At 36.3% G+C, this 21,634-nt stretch overlaps 1 protein-coding gene across 1 annotated transcript in view; it reads left to right on the top strand.

Annotated features, from left to right (window-relative positions):
* The window catches only part of PRKCI (protein kinase C iota), a 67,306-nt gene that overhangs the window by 22,339 nt on the left and 23,333 nt on the right, over positions 1–21,634 (top strand). The window contains exons 3-7 of the mRNA XM_065942654.1: positions 10,567–10,656; positions 12,149–12,199; positions 15,623–15,708; positions 17,101–17,241; positions 21,419–21,473. Of these exons, the coding sequence (XP_065798726.1) occupies positions 10,567–10,656; positions 12,149–12,199; positions 15,623–15,708; positions 17,101–17,241; positions 21,419–21,473 (423 nt within the window). The remainder of the gene's footprint in view (positions 1–10,566; positions 10,657–12,148; positions 12,200–15,622; positions 15,709–17,100; positions 17,242–21,418; positions 21,474–21,634) is intronic.

Below are 21,634 nucleotides of genomic sequence, written 5' to 3'. Positions count from 1 at the left end.
GTGTGTATGCCCAGAAGTGGGATTGCTGAGTCATATGGTAGTTCTATTTCCAGTTTTTTAAGAAATCTCCACACTGTTTTCCATAGTGGCTGTACTAGTTTGCATTCCCACCAACAGTGTAAGAGGGTTCCCTTTTCTCCACACCCTCTCCAGCATTTATTGCTTGTAGACTTTTGGATAGCAGCCATCCTGACTGGCGTGTAATGGTACCTCATTGTGGTTTTGATTTGTGAGAATAATGCATGCTTTTTTAACAAAAATATTGACTGATTTGAAGAAAAAAGTATCTCTGGGGATTTTCAAATCTCCAAAAATAGCTGCTATGAACAAATCAATGTCTCTTTTTCTGAGAATATACAACTCGAATGATAGGGTACCAATTTTTTTTCTATCTTATAAATAGACTAATATTAAACAAACTGTTATTTCTTTTTTAAAAAAATATTTATTTAATTATTTGGCTGCGCCAAGTCTTACTTGTGGCCCTCGGGATCTTTGATCTTCATTGTAGCATGTGGGATTTTTAGTTGCAGCATGTGAACTCTTAATTATGGCATATGGGATCTAGTTGCCTGACCAGGGATTGAATCCAGACACCTTGCATTGCAAGGACAGAGTCTTAAGCCACTGGACCACCAGGGAAATTCCATACAAGCTGTTATTTAACTTGCTTTTCAGTTACCATCTTATAAGTGTACCATCTCTTTTCATATAAGTGCATGTAGACATGCACTTATATGCACTTAAGATGTTTTAGATACATCTTATTCCTCTTAAAGCCTATATATATAGTATTATATAATAATCCCCTTTTGATGGATATTTGGATTGCTTGCAGTTTAATTGTCAAAAATATTGGTGCAGTAAATACCTTTGTGCCTATATTTTGGGAACACTTGTACTATATTATCTGTAAAGTCCCTAAAATGAAATGTGTCCTTGACGATAAATTGACCTCCAAAGGGGTAAATATTGTACTCCTTTTTATACTTTCACCAGTAGCATTTGTGAACTTCTTTTCCTCACACCCTGTAAAAGACTGTGTGAGGGAAAAAGCTGAAATGTAGTTGATTTGCAAAGAGTGGGAGAAGGTGTTTTTTGGATGTAGTTCTTTGATTCACGTCCTGTTGGCTTCAATAGGTGAGATTCACGGAAACTTAAAATGAGAATAAATGTTCTTTGACACAAAGAGTATGGAGTATTTCTGAATTCTAGATTAAACATCTTGCATTATAAAATCTGATGTATTCACAGAGAGAAAATAGAGTGCCAGAGTTTAACAGAACCACACTGAGTATGGGAAGAAACATATTTCTCTTATGTGATATTTTCCAAACATCTCTAGTCTGGTGTAATTTTAGCTGATATGTTAAGAACTAAAACAGTAAATCATTCTTCATACTTTTTCTTTATCCCTAACACTAGGTACTGATGATGGTAATCATATCAGAAAAAAACAGTGAGTGAAACTTTTTGACTGAATGTATATTCAGTGTAACTTCAGTTATTTGGATAGCAGTATTGCAATTCCTAACCTGAAAATTAAAAAATGAAAATCAGTATAAATAAGTAAAAATATCCAAGTACCTCTGAGCAGACCTTGTTTTGTAACTGGTATTTTTCCTTCTGCTTGGAGGACTTCCTGTATTGGAGAACATTTCTGTATTGGAGGTTTACTGGTGATGAATTCTTTTAGCTTTTCCATACCTTTGTTTCTTCTTTAAAAATTTCTTTATTGAAGTATAATTAAGATACAATAAACTGTATGCATTATAAGCATGCTGTTTGATGAATTGTGTCACCATGGAAACCATCACCCGAAGCAGGGTAGAGAACATGTCTGTTATCTCCAAGTGTTCCTTGTGCTCTGCAATTCCTCGCTCCTACTCCTCCATTCCAGGCAACTAATGATACCAATGATCTGCTTTTTGTTCCTATAGATTAGTTTCCATTTTCTAGGGTTTTATAGGGATGGAATCATACAACATGTGCCTTTTTTTTTTTTTTTTTTTGAGAGCAGGTGTCTGGCTTCTTTCACTCAACATAATTAATGATTCATGTGTTGTATATGTTAGTAATTCATTTCTTTTTATTGCCGAGTGGTATTCCAACACGTGGATCTACCACAATTTGTTTTTCTATTCATCTATTGATGGACATTGAGGTTGTCTCTAGTTTGGGGCTATTATAAATAATAGTTTATAATAGAAAAAAAGGCAGTCACATACAAGTCTTTGAATGGATATATGTTTCCTTTTCTCTTGGTTAAACACTTAAAAGTGGCATGGCTGGATCATATGGTAGTTATATATGCTTTTGTAAAAATAAAATAGGAAAAGAAAAATTTGAAAAGGAGATGAGGTGAGATACTACATTCCAGGCATGTACTCAGGCAGATGGTTTCTGGAAAGGGGTTTATATGGAAGTTGAGGAAGTGGATACGTTTAATAAACTGTCTATGCATGGTAGTCCCTAGAAAGTCTTCCTGTAGGATAGACAGGGATAGAGGGGATAGAGGATCCCATGAGAAGATAGCTAACTTTAAGAAATCCTGAGCAATTCTCTCAGCTCTGACCTCTGCCCCAGCTCCATGCTGCAGACACTGTGCCCGGGAAATTCTGGCTGCTACTGTTTATATACCAGACTGTGGTGCTACCTGAGAGGCAAAAGGATCAGGCTGGGACCCACCTCAGAGAAACCCCTTGGAGTGGTGGAGTGGAGATGTGTTAAGTGGTGACCAAGAGAGGACATAGGAGCCCAGTAAGGCACCAGGGCTCCCAGACATGCTCTGGTCTCTGGGAGTGTGTGTCCTTGTTGGCATCCCCACCTTCCCCATCTCCAATTGCATTGTCTTCCTTCCCTCTGTAAGAGTCAGCTACTCTCATAGCATAAGTTTATAGTCTAAACTGTTTTCTTACTCCTATCCAGCCATCTCCGAGCAACCACTAATCTGTCATTATTCTATATATATGTATATATATATGACAAAGTATAGTGCTTTTATGTGCTTTTGTTTTTTAATTTAATTTAATTTTTCTTGACCAGGCTGCACACTTTGAATGATCTTGGTTTCCTGACCAAACGTTGAACCTGGCCCCCGGCAATGAAAGTGCTAAGTCTTAACTACTGGACTGCCAGGGAATTCCCTTCATAGACTTTTAAATTCGTTTCAGTGGTATTATTCAGCATGTATTTTGAAACTCTCCTCCCCCGCTTTTTTCCTCGGCCTTATGGCTTGAGGTCTATTCTAGTATATTCCTTTTTTTTTTTTAATTGTGCCAAACTGTATATAATATAAAATTTTGCCATTTGACCTTTTTAAAGTGTACGGTTCAGTGACATTCAAGCACATTCACAATGTCATGCAACCATCCTCACTACTCACTTCCAGAACCTTTTAATCATCTCAAACAAAAACTCTATGCCCATCAAGCAATAACTCTCCTCCAGTTCCTGGTAATAACTTCTCTTATACTTCCTCTCTCTATGAATTTGCCTTTCTGTCTCAATAAATTTCTGTATGAATTTGCCTCTAGGTCACCTTTGTTTTTGAAAGATAATTTTGCTGGGTAAACTGTAGGTTGATGATGTTTTTTTCCACTCAGTACACTGTTTTGTACTGTTTGCATCATTTCTGATGCAGAATCTGCTGTTATCTTTACCTATGTTTCTCTGTATGTAATGTGTCTCTTTGACTGCTTTTAAGATTTTTCTCTTTATTGATGGATGAAGCAATTTGATAATTATAGGCCTTAGTTTAGTTTCCTTCATGTTTCTTGTCTTGTATACATTTTGTCTAGTTCATCTACTTGGATCCATCAAATTTGGAAAAATTTTGGCCAGATTCCTCTTTGAGGGACGCCAGTTACATGTATAGTAGGCTGTTTCAACTTGTCATAAAGCTCACTGATGCTCTGTTCTTTTTTTTTTTCCTTTTTCAGTCTTTTTTTCTGCATTTCATTTTGTGTAGTTCTATTGCTGTGTTTTCAAATTATCAGTCTTTTCTCCTGTGACACCTAATCTGCCACTTATTCCCTCTAGAGCATATTACATTTCAGACATTGTAGCATTATTTCTAGACCTTAAATTTGGGTTTTTAAAAAATATCTTCCATGTGTACTTATCATGCTCCCTACCCTTTGCTTCAGAACGTTTTAAATGTAATAAGTTTTAATGTCCTTGTCTTCAAATTCTTTTATTGGTGTCAGTTTGGGGTCACTTTCAATTGATCTTTCTCCTGTTATGGGTCACATTTTCCTGCTTCTTCACATGTGTGGCTTTAGTTTATCAGATTCTGGACATTGTGACTGCTTTACTGGATGTTGAATATGTTTGTGTTTGTATGAAAGTTTCTGATCTTTGTTCTGGGATGCATTTAAGTTACTTGGAGATAGCTGATCCTTCATTGCTTGATTTCCAATATCTTGAACCACTTTTTTTGTCATTAATTTTGTCTAATTTTTCTTTTGTTTTAGGTGGAGAGTTAAATCCAGTTCTTGTTAGTTTATCTTCTCCAGAAATGGAAGTTGAGGGTGTGTAGCTTGATAGAATAGTATATACTTCTGGAACCACTGATTTCCACCTCCCAGAAAAAGGAAGCAAGAAACCAGAAATCTATTAATATCTGTGACTGAGCCTAGTAGTGAAAGGATGACCACCTAAATACCATAGTATTCTTGCAAAATTTTTGCAAGTCTATATTTTATGCAGTGTAGCCATTTCGAGTAGGGAGTGCCGTGACTTTCGTAAGTGGCATATAGTGTCTTGAACCCAGTATTCAGAAGTGAGGGGTGAAGGGGAGAGCTGTAACCTCTTGGTGGGAACAGAAAGTGAATCTGTAAATCTATGGCAGGCTCCAAGATCAAGGAAAGTGTGGTGGTGCTATCTCAGGCAAATATTAAAGGTTGCCAACTTTGGTTTTAGGCTGTGTTGGTTCTTTCAGATGTGTGGCACTGAATTCAGCCATATGCTAAAATAGCTAATATAGCTGGTGTTATATTCCTGTGTCGTGTTCTATACCGCATGAAGTTATCTCATAAATAATTGAATCTTGCATATTTACCAAACAGTTTGAGCTTCACTGCTCTCATTTCTTTGTTTTTATAGGTGAAAAGGAAATGTAGATGCACTGATAAAAGAGCAGGCTTGCTGACTAAATATAGATTTTATTACACTGAAATTCATTAAGTTGAGCTGATCTCAGTCTAGGTGTTTGCCTGTTTTAGGATATGAATTTGGACTTTAGTAACTGAGTGAGCCTTGGAAAATAGCTTTCTGTCTCATCTTTGTTTCCTGATGACTACACATGGAATATTTTACTTCTGAGTAAATGCTTTACATGTCCTGCTTTATTAGGCATTAAGCAACTGGCCTGAAAACGTAATACTTGAACCAACAACATTCAATCCAATAAAAACAAAATAGATTTGAATATGCACAGTGTCAGTGATTAACTCTTACTTTCACACTTCCTTGTGGTTATTAAAAAGCATCCATCCCTCGATACATACTGAAAACAGGTACTTGACCTGGCTTAGGTTTCAACCAACAGCAAGCAGATACTGGCGTAGCAAGAAAACTGTCTAGCAGAAGGGAAAGACTGGCTTTTAAAAATATGATTATTTTACCTTTAAAAATGATTAATTCCACTCATGGCTTTTATTCAAGGTGCATTAATAAAAGCCACACCTATAATGAACTAAGCATTCTATGAGTCACTTTTAATATAAGATCCTTAGTTTTCCCATTATCCTTGCAATACAGGTAATAGCCTTTGTTTTAACATAGGAGAAAATGAAAGCTCAAAGAAGTTAACTTTGCTGAAATCACATGAGAGTGATGGGATTTGGAGCCTGGGAGAGAACCTGTGTGTGAACCACTGTAGGACATCTCTTTGGGAGATTTTTGATGCTTTTTAAAGGCCTTTCATAAGAACTCAGGCATTTCCTAAGAACATAATTTATTGTATATGATTTATCTGTATTATATATAGATATATATATCTATATATTTATCTCAGTTCCCTTACCTGGAAAATTAGAAATGAAGCATTAATTGTGTTTCAGATTCATTCTGTTTCTAGAATTCTTTGACTACTTCATTATTTGGAATTAATTTAGTCAACTGGTGTGTTTTTCATTTTTTTAAAACTGGCTTATTTGTTTAACTGGAAGAATAATTTGCATGCTTACTAAAATGTGAAATTTTCTTTCTTTTATGTTGCTTTTCTATTTTTTAAACTTTGACCTGCACTTAAATATACTTCTGTTGAAGCAAGTTATTTTTTTTTAACCTATATCTAAAAATGGAATATAATTATGACTTTCACTTTCATGTGTACGGCAAATTAGGAGAAATTTGAATAACTGAGAGTCTGTATAAAAGAATTACTTTAGTTCTTTGAGACAAGTGAAAACAAACTTTGCTTTTGGACTGGAATATTAACTTGTTATTGGACTCACTTTTATTAAAATGCTACACTAAATTTTTTTAAACAGCTTTATTGAGAAATAATTTATCACTTAAAATGTACAATTCAGTGTTTTTTACTATATTTGTGCAAAAAGTTGTGCAGCCATCACCACAGTCAATTTTATAACATTTTCATCACTCAAATAAGAAACTCCATGCTCATGAGCAGTTACTGTCTTCCCCAGCCTCCTTCCTCTAGAGTTCCCAGACCTAGATAACCACTAATCTACTTCTTGTTTCTACAGATTTGCCTAATCTAGACATGATATATAAAGTATCAATACTTTATCCTTTTTTAATGACTGATTAATAGTTCATTGTATGGATACCACATTTTATTTATCTGTTCATCAGTTGGTCGACATTTGGGTTATTTCCATTCTTTGGCTATTATGAGTAATGCTGCTGTTAATATTTCGTTACAACTTTTTGTGTGGACATATGTTTTCATATCTCTTGGATACATATCTAGGAGTGGAATTTCTGTGTCATATGGTAACTGTGTTCAAATTTTTGAGGAACTATCAGACTATTTTCCAAAGCAGCAGTACCATTTTACATTCCTACTAGCAGTGGATGAGGATTCCAGTTTCTCTGCATCCTCACCAACACAGACGAACCTTGAAAACATTCTAAGCAAACATATCTAGACATAAAAGACCACAGATTTTGTGATTCCACTGATATGAAATGTCCAGAGAAGGCAAAACTATAGATACTGAAAGTAATCAATCACTGGTTGCCTAGGTCTGGCAATTAGAGGAGAGATTGGGGGGAAATGGGGAGTGATTACTATTTAATTGGAAGTGGGTTTTTTTGAGGTGAGGTTAGGGTTAGTGTTATGATTATTTGGATATTTTATAGTGAGTTTTTGTCAGTTTTTATGGGTTTATAATGGTATTATGAATATATTAAGAAAATTTTATCTAGAATTGTAGGGATTTGCTCAGAATGATATGGTGGAGGGGAATAAGTGAGTGAGTATTGCAGGTGGAACAGGATTTTGTAATATGTTTGAAAATTTCCAAACTAAAAAGTTGAAAGAAGAGTTGGTAAGTCAGGAGAATGGTGTTTTAGAAACCCAGACACAGAGTTTCTATAATAATCAGTGAATAACTTTGTTAGATGGTATAGAGAGGTCAACGAGAGTAAAGACAAAACATGCCATTGATTTCCACAGCTGCTTTAATGACCTTAGATATAGCCATTTTAGTAGTGTTTGGACTAAAACCCGATAGCAAAATTGGGAGAAATGCTTGGAAGATAGGAACATAGAGAAAGCAGGGTGGGTCATTCTTGATCGTAAGAAAAGCTATTACTAATAATAATAATAATAACTAATAATCTAAAAGATTATAAACCTATAACTTAAAAAATATAAGAGTATGAAGTCAAAATTCAAAGGCCCTGCCCCCCCTTCTGCTGCTTCGCACTCACCGCTTCCAGCTTAGCTTGCAGTTTTCTCTGGAAACTACACTGTGGCTACAGAATGAATGGCAGCCTGGGCGGGAGAGAGATTTTTGAGGGGGAGACTCAAACTTGCCTTTGGCTGAGAAGAGCTAGTGGAAGGAAAGAAAAAATAACAGTGAAACTGGGGACGACTAGTGGAATAACTCCTATTAAAGATATAAGGAAGGAGGGATTCAGTGGACAAGTTGGAGAAAAGAACAGGGGCACTTGTTTCTTTGAGTCAGAAGGAAAGGAGATCACTTCACTTTTATCTCTCAAGTAGTAGACCGGTCCCTGCTGTGAGTGACTGAGGTTTGGACAGGGTTGATGGCATCTCTTGGTGTAACCACAGGAATGAGCAAAAGAATGGCAGCATGTGGGACCCAGGTCAGGCCCCACCTATATTCAAAATGACTTTTTCGTTGAGGAATGCCATGATGCAGGGGGATGTGCCATCTCATGGATTCCCGAGGATGACTCAGAGGCTGGTTGACTAAGGGAGCTGTTTCTTCCTTCCCCTCTCTGTGCCTTAAGTTTACTAAACTGTGCATTTACATTTAAAAGCCAGCTTTTTCACTCTTCTCTTTCACTTTTATTAAGAGGCTCTTTAGTTCCTCTTCCCTTTCTACCGTAAGGGTGGTGTCATCTGCATATCTGAGGTTATTGATATTACTCCCAGCAGTCTTGATTCCAGCTTGTAATTCATTATGAATGATGATTCAGCATTATGTGTGATGTACTCTGCATATAAGTTAAATAAGCAGAGTGACCATATACAGCCTTGATGTACACCTTTCCCAATCCGGAACTAGCCCGTTGTTCCATGTCCAGTTCTAACTGTTGCTTCTTGACCTGCCTACAGATTCCTCAGGAGGCAGGTAAGGTGGTCTTGTATTCCCATCTCTTTCAGAATTTTCCACAGTTTGCTGTGACCCACACAGTCAAAGGCTTTGGTGTAGTCAATAAAGCAGAAGTAGATGTTTTTCTGGAACTCTCTTGCTTTTTCGATGATCCAACAGATGTTGGCAATTTGATCTCTGGTTCCTCTGCCTTTTCTAAATCCAGCTTGAGCATCTGGAAGTTCATGGTTCATGTACTGTTGAAGCCTGGCTTGGAGAATTTTGAGCATTACTCTGCTAGCGTGTGAGATGAATGCAATTGTGTGGTAGTTTGAACATTAAATGACACTGCCTTTCTTAGGGATTGGAATGAAAACTGACCTTTTCCAGTCCTGTGGCCACTGCTGAGTTTTCCAAATTTGCTGGCATATTGAGTACAGCACTTTTAACAACATTATCTTTTAGGATTTGAAATAGCTCAGCTGGAATTCCATCACTTCCACTATCTATGTTTGTGGTGATGCTCCCTAAGGCCCACTTGACTTCACATTCCAGGATGTCTGGCTCTAGGTGATTGATAACACCAGTGAAAAAACTGGCTTAAAATTCAGCATTCAGAAAACGAAGATCATGGTATCCAGTCCCATCACTTCATGGCAAATAGATGGGGAAACAATGGAAACAGTGACAGACTATTTTTTTTGGTTCCCAAAATCACTGCAGATGGTGACTGCAGCCATGAAATTAAAAGACACTTGCTCCTTGTAAGAAAAGCTATGACAAACCTAGACAGTATATTAAACAGAGACATTACTTTGCTGACAAAGGTCCATCTAGTCAAACCTATGGTTTTTTCAGTAGTCATATATGGATGTGAGAGTTGGACCATAAAGAAAGCTGAGCGCCGAAGAATTGATGCTTTTGAACTGTGGTGTTGGGGAAGACTCTTGAGAGTCCCTTGAACCTTAAGAAGATGAAACCAATCAATCCTGAAGGATATCAGTCCTGAATATTCACTGGAAGGACTGATGCTAAAGCTGAAACTCCAATACTTTGGCCACCTTATGCGAAGAACTGCCTCACTGGAAAAAAAATTAGTGCTGGAAAAGATTGAAAGCAGGAGGAGAAGGGGACGACAGATGATGAGATGTTGGATGGCATCATCAACTCAATGGACATGAGTTTGAGCAAGCTCCGGGAGTTGGTGAATGACAGAGAAGCCTGGCGTGCTGCAGTCCATGAGAGCAACTGAACTGAGCGACTGAACTGAACTGACATTTTTAAAAGCAATCAAGCAGGAACGCTCTTCAGTCCAGAGTACTTTAGTAGCTGTTCTTCCTTTCTGTGAGCCTCTTGAAAAGGCTCTCAGGTGAATGATAAATTTGACAAAATGATTACAGACCTCATGCATTGATAAAATCATTTTCACTTCCTCTTTTAAAGAAACAAGTAAATTATCCCTGGCCATTAATCATACTGCAGTGACAATCTAAAATGTGGTCAGGGTAGACTCGATTTGCTATATTTTGAATATAAACATCATTAAGAATTAAATGGTTATATATGTATAAAGTTTGTATCTATGAACCTCATTTAATATTTTGTAGAAATAGGAGTGGAAGTTACATTACCTGCTTCAGAGAATAGAATTGTCTAAATAAATATCTAAACAGTTGTCCTTGTTAAATATTTCTCTGTGTGTATGTAATTGTTTCTCCTCAAGATTTTATATAGTAGAAATTATTTACTAATCACATTTAGAGGATTTAAAATATGAGCTTTACTTTTCCTTTTTATATTTTTTTAGGAGACCCATGTACAGTATCATCTCAGTTGGAGTTAGAAGAAGCCTTTAGGCTTTATGAGCTAAACAAGGATTCTGAACTGTTGATTCATGGTAAGGAGTAGTCATTTCTTACTCTTCCTATAATCTTGGGAAATTTCTTACTTGTGTGTGTCTTCCTGGATATTAAACTGTGATCATATCAGTGTTTCACAGCAAAGTTTTAGCATACAATTTAAGAATCGAGTTCCCAGCAGAACCTAAGTCATCTTCTTGCAGTTTTGTAATGTATTCAAATAATGATTTCCAGAAGTAAGATATCTTAAATGTTCTTTCTTTTGTTTAAGGATTAACCATGAAACTATTTACGTAGTTATCATAAGCTTTAATGTGTTAAAGGTCAACAAGCCTCAGGGGTGGGCAGTGGTATAGAAAGAGAGACTGAAACTCAGCCACCACGTAACTGGTACACTGTAGGCCTGGGTTGTATATCCAGATATTTTCATCCCAAACCTGTTCTTTTCATTCTGCCATCCTGCCCCTCAAATTTTTTCTGTCATGTAGAACCCACTTAATGTGATTAATATAACTGTAATGCATTAGCAGTACTTCATGTAACATTTTTGGGAGCCTTAGGAGACCAAACCTAGGGAACTCTTTGAAACTTGAAACAAATACACATCTCCCTCCAGTGTAATGACTCATCTCATTACCTTGTTGTTATTCCCTTGAACTTTCCTTTGCAGTGTGTTTTCTTAAAAAACAATGGTTTGATTTTTTGTCTCCGTTTGGAATTTGACATAGTGACTCCCAAGGTTTCATGCTGTAATTTATTGAGATCCTGGAAGAGCTTTAGAAGTCATTCTTTGGTCTTCTCTTTCTAGAATAAAACTACAGTGGATGTGTAAAGAAATTGTGGATCCATAGTCATGAACAGTATAAGTGTTGTTGCTTTTTATGCTGTATCACAGATCTGTTTTCAGAAGTTAGCTTGTATTTCAACTTTTAAAAATATTTCAGGAACTGTGCTTCCCATACTCTGTGCTCTAAACCATGACCTTTTTGTACGTCACAAAGAGCTGGCAAGCTGTTCATTACTGTGCTGTTTCATTATATTCTCTATATAAGAATGTTTTGAATTAGCATGTTTATGAATGTGTAGTTCCTTTGACAAAGCTTATGTTTTTGTATTTGGGTATGGTTTTCAAGTTTAGTATATCCATCTTTTAACAACTATCATGGCTTATGTTTATATTTGAATACATCTTGTAATTTTAATTCTTCATCCTAGAAGATTTGTCACTATAATAAAGATTTAAGGAAATAGTTAATGATTTCTCTTATGACAAAAAAGTCAGTTGGTGATGTAATAGGGACAGGAATGAGTAATTTGAGCTTCTAATACATTGTTTATGGATGTTGCTTTCATAGGAACTTCTTTCATTATAGCCTTGCTAAAATGGATCCCTTCCAAAAATCATACTGACCATATACTGAGAGGGTCAGGTTGACATTTCGATCAACTTATGTGATTTTTTAATTTAAAATTCTGTATAATTTGTATGTTTTAAATGTGCTGTATTAATTTCAATTTGTTGTCTTTCAGTATTCCCTTGTGTACCAGAACGTCCTGGAATGCCCTGTCCAGGGGAAGATAGTAAGTGTTTATATACATCATACCTTTGAGTAGAGTTATTTATAATAAAATGGCATAAGTGAATGAAATCAGAACTAGAACTTTTAATTCATTTGTTTTCTTTTCCATTCTTAAGTCTAATTTAGATAGATTAGCACACTGCCTAAATTCTCTACTTTCGCTAGGTCAAAATCAGGCAGTTAAAAAAAAAGCAGGTAGTTTTTTATTACAACTTACTGACAATTATCTATTGTGCACTTGAAAGGAAAATTAAGTTCATTTTAAGTCATTTCTTTTTTTTTAATTTTGGAAATTTTCAAACCTTAGGAGAAGTTTAAAAAACGTAAAAACATTGAAAACAAAGTTACCCATATATCCTTTACCTAGATTCACCAGTTATTAACATTTTCTATGTTTGCTTTATCTCTGTATCTGTGCATACATATATATACATGTATATACATAGCAAACACTTATTTTTATTTTTTTGCTGTATCATTTTAGAGGAAGTAGTTGACATGGCACTTTACCTCTAAATACTCTATAATGAATTCTTAGGGACTGTTATGGGACTTTGTTTTGGATGTCTAATCCACTGGTTAACATTAATGAGATGAGCTGAAAGAGTCAGACAACTATTCAGTCTGATGGAATTTAAAATGCAAACTTATGTATCAGTTCAGTTCAGTTCGGTTGCTCAGTCGTGTCCGACTCTTTGCGACCCCATGAACTGCAGCATGCTAGGCCTCCCTGTCCGTCCACCAACTCCTGGAGTCTACCCAAACTCATGTCCATTGGGTCAGTGATGCCATCCAACCATCTCATCTTCTGTCGTCCCCTTCTCTTCCTGCCTTCAATCTTTCCCAACATCAGGATCTTTTCAAATGAGTCAACTCTTCGCATCAGGTGGCCAAAATACTGGAGTTTCAGCTTCGACATCAGTCCTTCCAATGAACTCCCAGGACAGATTTCCCTTAGGATGGACTGGTTGGATCTCGTTGCAGTCCAAGGATAGTCAAGAGTCTTTTCCAACACCACGGTTCAAAAGCATCAATTCTTCGGCACTCAGTTCTTAATAGTCCAACTCTCACATCCATACATGACCACTGGAAAAACCATAGCCTTGACTAGACAAACCTTTGTTGACAAAGTAATGTCTCTGCTTTTTAATATGCTGTCTAGATTGGTCATAACTTTCCTTCCAAGGAGTAAGTGTCTTTTAATTCCATGGTTGCAGTCATCATCTGCAGTAATTTTAATCACAAGTTATTACTTTTGATATATGGTATAATTTATAGGTTATAGATATTAAGGAACTCATATTTATTTATGGTTTCTGCACATATCCATGACTTTAGAAGGAATAGTGGTATATGTTTTGTTTTCTATTAAGTGAAATAGCTCTAAACTGTTAATTCTGTAACTCTTCATACAACTTGGTAAAAAGGAAAAATTAAAGAACTAGGTGTTTCTATATAGAGTTGGGGCTGTGTACTTTATAGACTGGAGAAGGAAATGGCAACCCATTCTCCAGCTGGTGAAGATTTTGATATACTCCTCCTTGGTATAATTAATATTACTAAATTTGAGCATGAAGGAAATTTGATAACCATTAAGGTGATCTCCTGGCTCTTCTATTTCGTAAACAACATTAACATGTTTAAATCTGAGATATATCAAGTTGTAGTTCATGAAAGTTTCTTAAACTAAGAGTACCTTATTTAACAAACTTTCTGCTTTGGTCATTCCTAACGAAATAAATAATTAAAAATAAAAGCATACATGTTTGAGGTTCTATATTAGGGTTTCCCTGGTGGCTCAGATGGTAGAGAATCTGCTTAGAGTGTGGGAGACCCAGGTTTGATCCCTGGGTTGGGAAGATCGACTGGAGAAGGAAATGGCAACCCACTCCAGTATTCTTGCCTGGAAAATGCCATGGACAAAGGACCCTGGCAGGCTACAGTCCTTAGGGTCCCAAAGAGTCAGACATGACTAAGCATGACTAACACACACACACACATTAGTGGCTCAGAGGTAAAGAATTTGCCTGCCATCCAGGAGACACAGGCGGTGCGGGTTCAATCCCTGGGTGGGGAAGATCCCCTGGAGGAGGATATGGCAACACATCCAGTATTCTTGCGTGGAATAAGAATACCCAATCCAGTATTCTTGCCTGGAAAGTCCTACAGACAGAAGAGCTTGGTGGACAGCACACACATTATGCTGTCTCATGATTTCTATTTCAGAGCATTTTACCTGTTTTATTCTATATTAATTTTAAATAATAAACTGAGTGCTATATTTGCTTTAAAATGAGTTTAGAAAGCTAATGGACTCTCCACAGTATTTTCTATTACTGTGGAATGACTAAATAGGAAATATATGTAATAGTGATTGATTTAACCAAAATTACACTGGTGGAGTTGATTTGATCTCATGAAACCTCTTAGTTTGTTTAGGGAAAGTATTTAGAGGCACTGTACTTTTAAAATGAAGAAAACTAAAAAAAAAAAATAATAAATAAAATAAAATGAAGAAAACTAGCCATCACTGTCTTTAACAGAATGATTGAATACCTAATAGGAGTCAACAATCTCACATTTGTATATTTCTTGATGTGATGCAATAAGAAATACACATCACCTCTGTGTTATTTTTGCCAAAACTATTTAATATCTGGGAAGTGTTACAAATCCATATTAGATTTGAGTCCTTAGGAAACAGACAAATCCAGAGTGTAGGACTTAAGATAAAACAGCTGCCTAAACTTTTCCAACATCAACAACAACAACAAACAATGAAACAACAATGAATGAGACAGAGTGACTATTTTAGCATATATTAAAGATACAGAAAAGGTATAGTAACGAAATACAATGCCTAAATCTTGACTGGATCTTGGAGAGAAAAAGAAAACTGTGAAAGTTACTTTTCAGACAAATGGGAAATTTGCATATGAACTGTATATTAGATGTTATTAATGTTAACTTTCTAAGACACCATAATGGTATTGTGGTCAAATAGAATTGGGGGGAGTGTCTTTAATCTCAGGCAATGGATAGTTGGATATTTAAAGGTGAACTGTTACGATGTCTGCAATTTATTTTTAAATAATTCAGAAAAAAAGTGTGGGTGTAAATAGAGAAGAAAGTAAATGTGGCAAAGTGATTGTAATTTCAACTTCTCTGTGGGCTTACAATTTTTTCAAAATTAAAAGTTAGGGAAAAAATAAAAAACAGAAAAGCAGTAATAGTTTTTCAAACATTTATACTCCATGGGCTTTATTTTCATCTAATCTCTTGATGAATCTATTTTATTTTTTCACTTTCAGGTTTTTAATCAATATTTTTTTATAGTGAATATCATAAAAAAATCATAGACTTTATTATAAAATGACTTATAATCACACTTGCTCTTTTTAAAAAACTTTTAATCTTTGTTTAGAATCCATTTACCGACGAGGTGCACGCCGTTGGAGAAAGCTTTACTGTGCAAATGGACACACTTTTCAAGCCAAGCGTTTCAACAGGGTAAACTTTAGTTTGCTGAATGTTGATAATTTGAGAAATCTGTTTTTTTCCTCTCTACTGTTATTCCCTTCTAAAGGAGTAAGTAAGTAAAGAGTTAGTTGCTCAGTCACATCCAATTCTTTGCAACGCCATGGACTGTTGCCCACCAGGCTCCTCTGTCCATGGAATTCTCCAGGCAAGAACACTGGAGTGGGTTGCCATTCCCTTCTCCAGGGGATCTCCCCGACACAGGAATGGACCTGTCTCCTGTACCGCAGGCAGATTCTTTCCTATCTGAGTCACCAGTAGGGTGACTGTAATTCCTGTAATTCCTATAATTCCCAGTTTGCCCAGTGTAGTACATTTGCTATCTTGAAGTAATTTTTAATAGCATCTCTTGACTCTTAAAAATGTTCCAGATTGAATGATTAGTTATATGATTACCATAGTTGTAAGAAAACTAGATATTTTGAATATAATTCAAGATAGCTAGAAAATAAGCAAGGTTTAGTTTGCAAACCATTTACTATTGGGTTTTTTCCTTTAGTTTTCTCTGTTTTATAGAATGATCATTGCAGACACTTACCTAGTTTATACTCTGTACCATGCACTCTTCTGAATGCTTGACATGTGCTGCTCCGCTCCGCTTAAGGGATCTTAAGTTCTGCAACCAGGGACCAAACCTGTGCTCCCTGCAGTGGAAGCACCGAGTCTTAACCACTGGACCACCAGGGGAGTCCCTATTTTCCATTTTAGAGATGAAGAAACTGAGGTGCAAAATAGTCAAATAACTTGCCTAAGATAACCCAGCTAGTAAGTGACAGAGCCAAGGTTTAAAAGCAGTCTCTCTGCAGAAGTCCGTGTTTTTAACCACTCTTGACAACTACAAATATATGGATTTCATTTCCATTCTAACTGTGCTGAGTTCTCAGTTCATTAATGTAACAGAAGCCACCACCTGAGGTTCCCAAATTCCTATTCCCAGTCGCACTGATATTTAAAAAGTTTTGAAGTGAAAAGTCACTTTAGGTGTTGCTGCATAAGACATGTTTGACCTCTGAACAGTCTGGAAGGTCTTATGTTTGCTTGAGAGTCCTTGCACAGGTTTTCTGCCATTTTTTCAAGTTTAATTCACTTTTCCTATTTTCACTACTCTGAACTTAATTATGTGAAGACTGAAAGTCCATGGACTTAGGAAACGTCATGGTTACAAATTTCACTGTCTCTTTAAAACAAGTTCTGTTTTCTATTTATTTCCTGTGACCATCATAGCTTTAAGTTGTGTATGATGAAGGAATTTGAGTTAGAGAAGAAAACTACTTATTTCTCTGTTCTATGAGCAAACTGTTGGAAAAGTTTATGATGTACTTTTTGTTAATAAAAAAAAAAATACTGTTGAATTACTCTCTCCAGCGTGCGCACTGCGCCATCTGCACTGACCGGATTTGGGGACTTGGACGTCAAGGATATAAGTGCATCAACTGCAAGCTCCTGGTGCATAAGAAGTGCCACAAGCTTGTCACCATTGAATGTGGGCGGCATTCTTTGCCACCGGTAAGACACCGTTGTCTAATTTTTCTTTCATAGTGCATTTTTGATAACTGCTAGAACAGAAGACTAAAACAGGGGAATGTTAAGGAATCAAAGCTCAACAGTGTTGTTACAGAATGTGACTAGGAGCACTTCAGGAGTCCAGTTAACATATTGTGAATTTGGAATTAGATTACGACAAATTTGTTTGTAGGATGTGGTTAACTTCTTTGTTTGACCTGCTGTAAAATCCTTTAGTCTAAATTAGAAAAATGTAAGGAGAATCATTTAAAAGCTGTATTTCTCTTCTTTTAGCTACTCTTCAGTCTAAGCTCCCGTTATTGTAGCATCTGTACTAAGCAGAGATCAGGTGAGAAAAGTCAGAGGCTTCCTGTTTGCTATGTGAAGTGTGACATAATGAGGGAGCTTTTGCACTTAAAATTTGTATTTTTCACTTTCTATTTTAAATGTGAAATTAAAACGTGTTCATCATAGAAAAAAAGAATAAAAATGAATTAAAAAAATTAAATAAATATCCTCCATTAAATCTACTATGTAAAGGTAATGATCATCTGGTGTATATTCTTCCAGAACTATTCAAATTTATATGCATGAAGATTTAAAATCCTTCTATATTAAAAAATTTGTAAACATATATAAACCCTGATGGAGCAGTATAATGAACTTTCATATACCGGTCATCCAGCTCCAACAGTTACCACCTCACGACCAATCTCTGCCCTTACCCATTCAGCCTGCCCTCATCCTATAGTGTTTTGAAATAAATTCCTCTTTTTGCTCTGCATGTGCACTTCCTAGACTACTGGATTCTTCAGCCTGGATCCACCAGGGGGTTGTCAGCGGGCAGTGAAATTGTCAAATATCCATTTAGCCAATGCTCAAAATTCTGGTTGTCACATAAATGTTGTAATTTTGTTTTCATAATTTTCATTATGAATCAGGATCTAAATTAAATTCATATTTATAATTAACTGATACATCTAAGATATTTTTAAATTTACTGATTCTTCCCTCTCTTTTTTCCTTACAGTTTAATTGTAGAAGAAATTGTGTTATCATTTAAAGTGTTTCAGAATCTTTCTCTTGCTTCTTCATGGTTATATTTAAAATGTTCTCCTGTCCTCTTTATTTTCTGTCTGTTAGAGTTGAATGTAAGAGGTTTGATTAGATTCTGATTTTTGGTTTTTTTGTGAGTTGTTTTGAGATTACTTCATAGAAGATGGTGTGTTTATCCATCAGAAAGCATATAATGCTTTTATATCTTGTTCTTTTACACACTTTTTAACAAAAATAAGACTTTATGTTTACTGTTTTCTAACCCATTTTCTTGCTGAACGATATATTTTGTTCATATTTCTATACCTATATCTTCATCATTTTTTAGCATAATTTTTTGTGTCTTTACCATAATTTATTCAACCTGTTCCCCATGATTGAACATTTGAGTTGTTTTCTAAATTTTCCTATAAGGAAAATCATAGTGAACTTCCTGGTAAATAAATCTTATTATTTCCTTAAGGATGCAGAAGTAGAATTACTGGATTAAAAGATGAGCATTTTTAAAAAGATCTGCATTTGTCTTTCTAAGTTATCTTTTAAACAGGGGTCCCAGGCTCCTAATGCCTGACCTAATGCCTGACGATCTGAGGTGGAGCTGTTGTAATATTAATAGAAATAAAGTGCACAATAAATGTAATGAGCTTGAATCATCCTGAAACCCTCACACGCTGGGTCTGTGAAAAAATTGTATTCCACAAAATCACTCCCTGGTGCCAAAAAGTTTGGGGACCACTGTTTTAAAATGATTATAACATATTTATTCTTAGAACCTACTCTGGACATTGTGAAAGTAGGTTTTAACTGGTAGCTCATTGGTAGTAGCATTATTTAGCAAGCTCATATAAGTTTACAAATGGGTTTATGGTTAGAGAGGTTGAAAGCCAATCTTAACAAGCAGCAGGTGGCCAGAAATTGTGAAAATAATTTATCCAGATTACTAATATATTCTTGAGTATTCTTAGTCAATGGAATGACTTATGTAAGTTCATAAATGCAGAAGGATTTAAAAGGGACAGGGTTAGTGATTATATTGATATTTTAGGATGTGTGCTAAACACATTGAAAATCCAATGGGCTTATTTTTAAGGCAGCCTTAAAATTATAACTCTGTAACTAATACTGCTTCTCAAGTTTACCCTCTCTTACTCTTATTCATTCAATTTGGGTCCAGAATTGAATAAGTAACATTTTGGTTTGAATTAGCATTCACTCAGTATGACAGCAAATTTGGAAAACTCAGCAGTGGCCACAGGACTGGAAAAGGTCCGTTTTCATTCCAATTCCTAAGAAAGGCAATCCCAAAGAATGCTCAAACAACCGCACAATTGCACTCATCTCACACGCTAGTAAAGTAATGCTCAAAATTCTCCAAGTCAGGCTTCAACAGTACATGAACCGTGAACTTCCAGATGTTCAAGCTGGTTTTAGAAAAGGCAGAGGAACCAGAGATCAAATTGCCAAAAACCGCTGGATCATCAAAAAAGCAAGAGAGTTCCAGAAAAACATCTACTTCTGCTTTATTGACTATGCCAAAGCCTTTGACTGTGTGGATCATAATAAACTGTGGAAAATTCTTCAAGAGATGGGAATACCAGACCACCTGACCTGCCTCTTGAGAAACCTGTATGCAGGTCAGGAAGCAACAGTTAGAACTGGACATGGAACAACAGACTGGTTCCAAATAGGAAAAGGAGTACATCAAGGCTGTATGTTGTCACCCTGCTTATTTAACTTCTATGCAGAGTACATCATGAGAAACGCTGGGCTGGAAGAAGCACAAGCTGGAATCAAGATTGCTGGGAGAAGTAGCAATAACCTCAGATATGCAGATGACACCACCCTTATGGCAGAAAGTGAAAAGGAACTAAAAAGCCTCTTGATGACAGTGAAAGAGAAGAGTGAAAAAGTTGGCTTAAAGCTCAACATTCAGAAAACATCTGGTCCCATCACTTCATGGGAAATAGATGGGGAGACAGAGGAAACAGTGTCAGACTTTATTTCTTAGGGGTGCAAAATCACTGCAGATGGTGATTGCAGCCATGAAATTAAAAGATGCTCACTCCTTGGAAGGAAAGTTATGACCAACCTAGACAGCATATTAAAAAGCAGAGACATTACTTTGCAAACAGAGGTCCATCTGGTCAAGGCTATGGTTTTTCCAGTGGTCATGTATGGATGTGAGAGTTGGACTGTGAAGAAAGCTGAGCGCCGAAAAATTGTTGCTTTTGAACTGTGGTGTTGGAGAAGACTCTTGAGAGTCCCTTGGACTGCAAGGAGATCCAACCAGTTCAACCTAAAGGAGATCAGTCCTGGGTGTTCATTGGAACGACTGATGCTGAAGCTGAAACTCCAGTACTTTGGCCACCTCATGAGAAGAGTTGATTCATTGGAAAAGACCCTGATGTTGGGAGGGATTGGGGGCAGGAGGAGAAGGGGACGACAGAGGATGAGATGGCTGGATGGCATCACCGACTCGATGAACATGGGTTTGAGTAAACTCTGGGAGTTGGTGATGGACAGGGAGGCCTGGCGTGCTGCGATTCATGGGGTCGCAAAGAGTCGGACATGACTGAGCGACTGAACTGAACTGAACTGAGCATTGTTTTTGAGGTGGTTGGCAGTTAGTTTCTTGAAGGTGTTTCTTTTCCTTTTATGGGTCACTGACTCCTTTAAGAATCTTCAGGAAAAAATGGGAAACCCATGAATCTTTACATATAATTTCAAGAGATTCATTGACAGCGAAATAACTTTATACTAAGACTCCTTTTGCCAGACTTAAAGTGAGTATGTGAAGCTCAAAGGAGGAATAGATGGTGTAGAAGAGAAATAAATCAGAGTATATAGCAGTTTAGTTGGATGTCTAATTGATGGTCTGAAATTAATTTTGTTTTTTCTGCGATCTGTAAAATGTGACTAACATTACCTCATTCATAGGAATGTTGTATTTTTTCATGTAATAAAAATAAATTGTGTATAGTAATATAATCCTTACTAAGTTACATTTCAAATTTAAATTTTAATATGCTATGTCTCATCAAAATCATATTGTTTCTGGATTTATGGAAGTATTGATATTTAAAAAGAGTCCACTAAGGTACTTTGTCTTTGGGAATGATTGTAGGAACCAATGATGCCCATGAACCAGTCATCCATGCACTCAGACCATGCACAGACAGGTAAGAGTGATACTGGCACAAACCATTGCTCATTAACAAAGTGTCACTTAAAGACTTCTTCATGTGAGTCTTTCACCTAAATGTAAAGACACTTGTACTCTTCCCAAATAAAAGCTAAGTAACCATATTTTGGGGATTTAACATCAATCACAGTATTTAAC

Source organism: Muntiacus reevesi, chromosome 8 (assembly GCF_963930625.1).
Source record: "Muntiacus reevesi chromosome 8, mMunRee1.1, whole genome shotgun sequence".
In the NCBI taxonomy this organism is placed as follows: Eukaryota; Metazoa; Chordata; class Mammalia; order Artiodactyla; family Cervidae; genus Muntiacus; species Muntiacus reevesi.
This window is presented reverse-complemented; position numbering and strand designations above follow the sequence as displayed.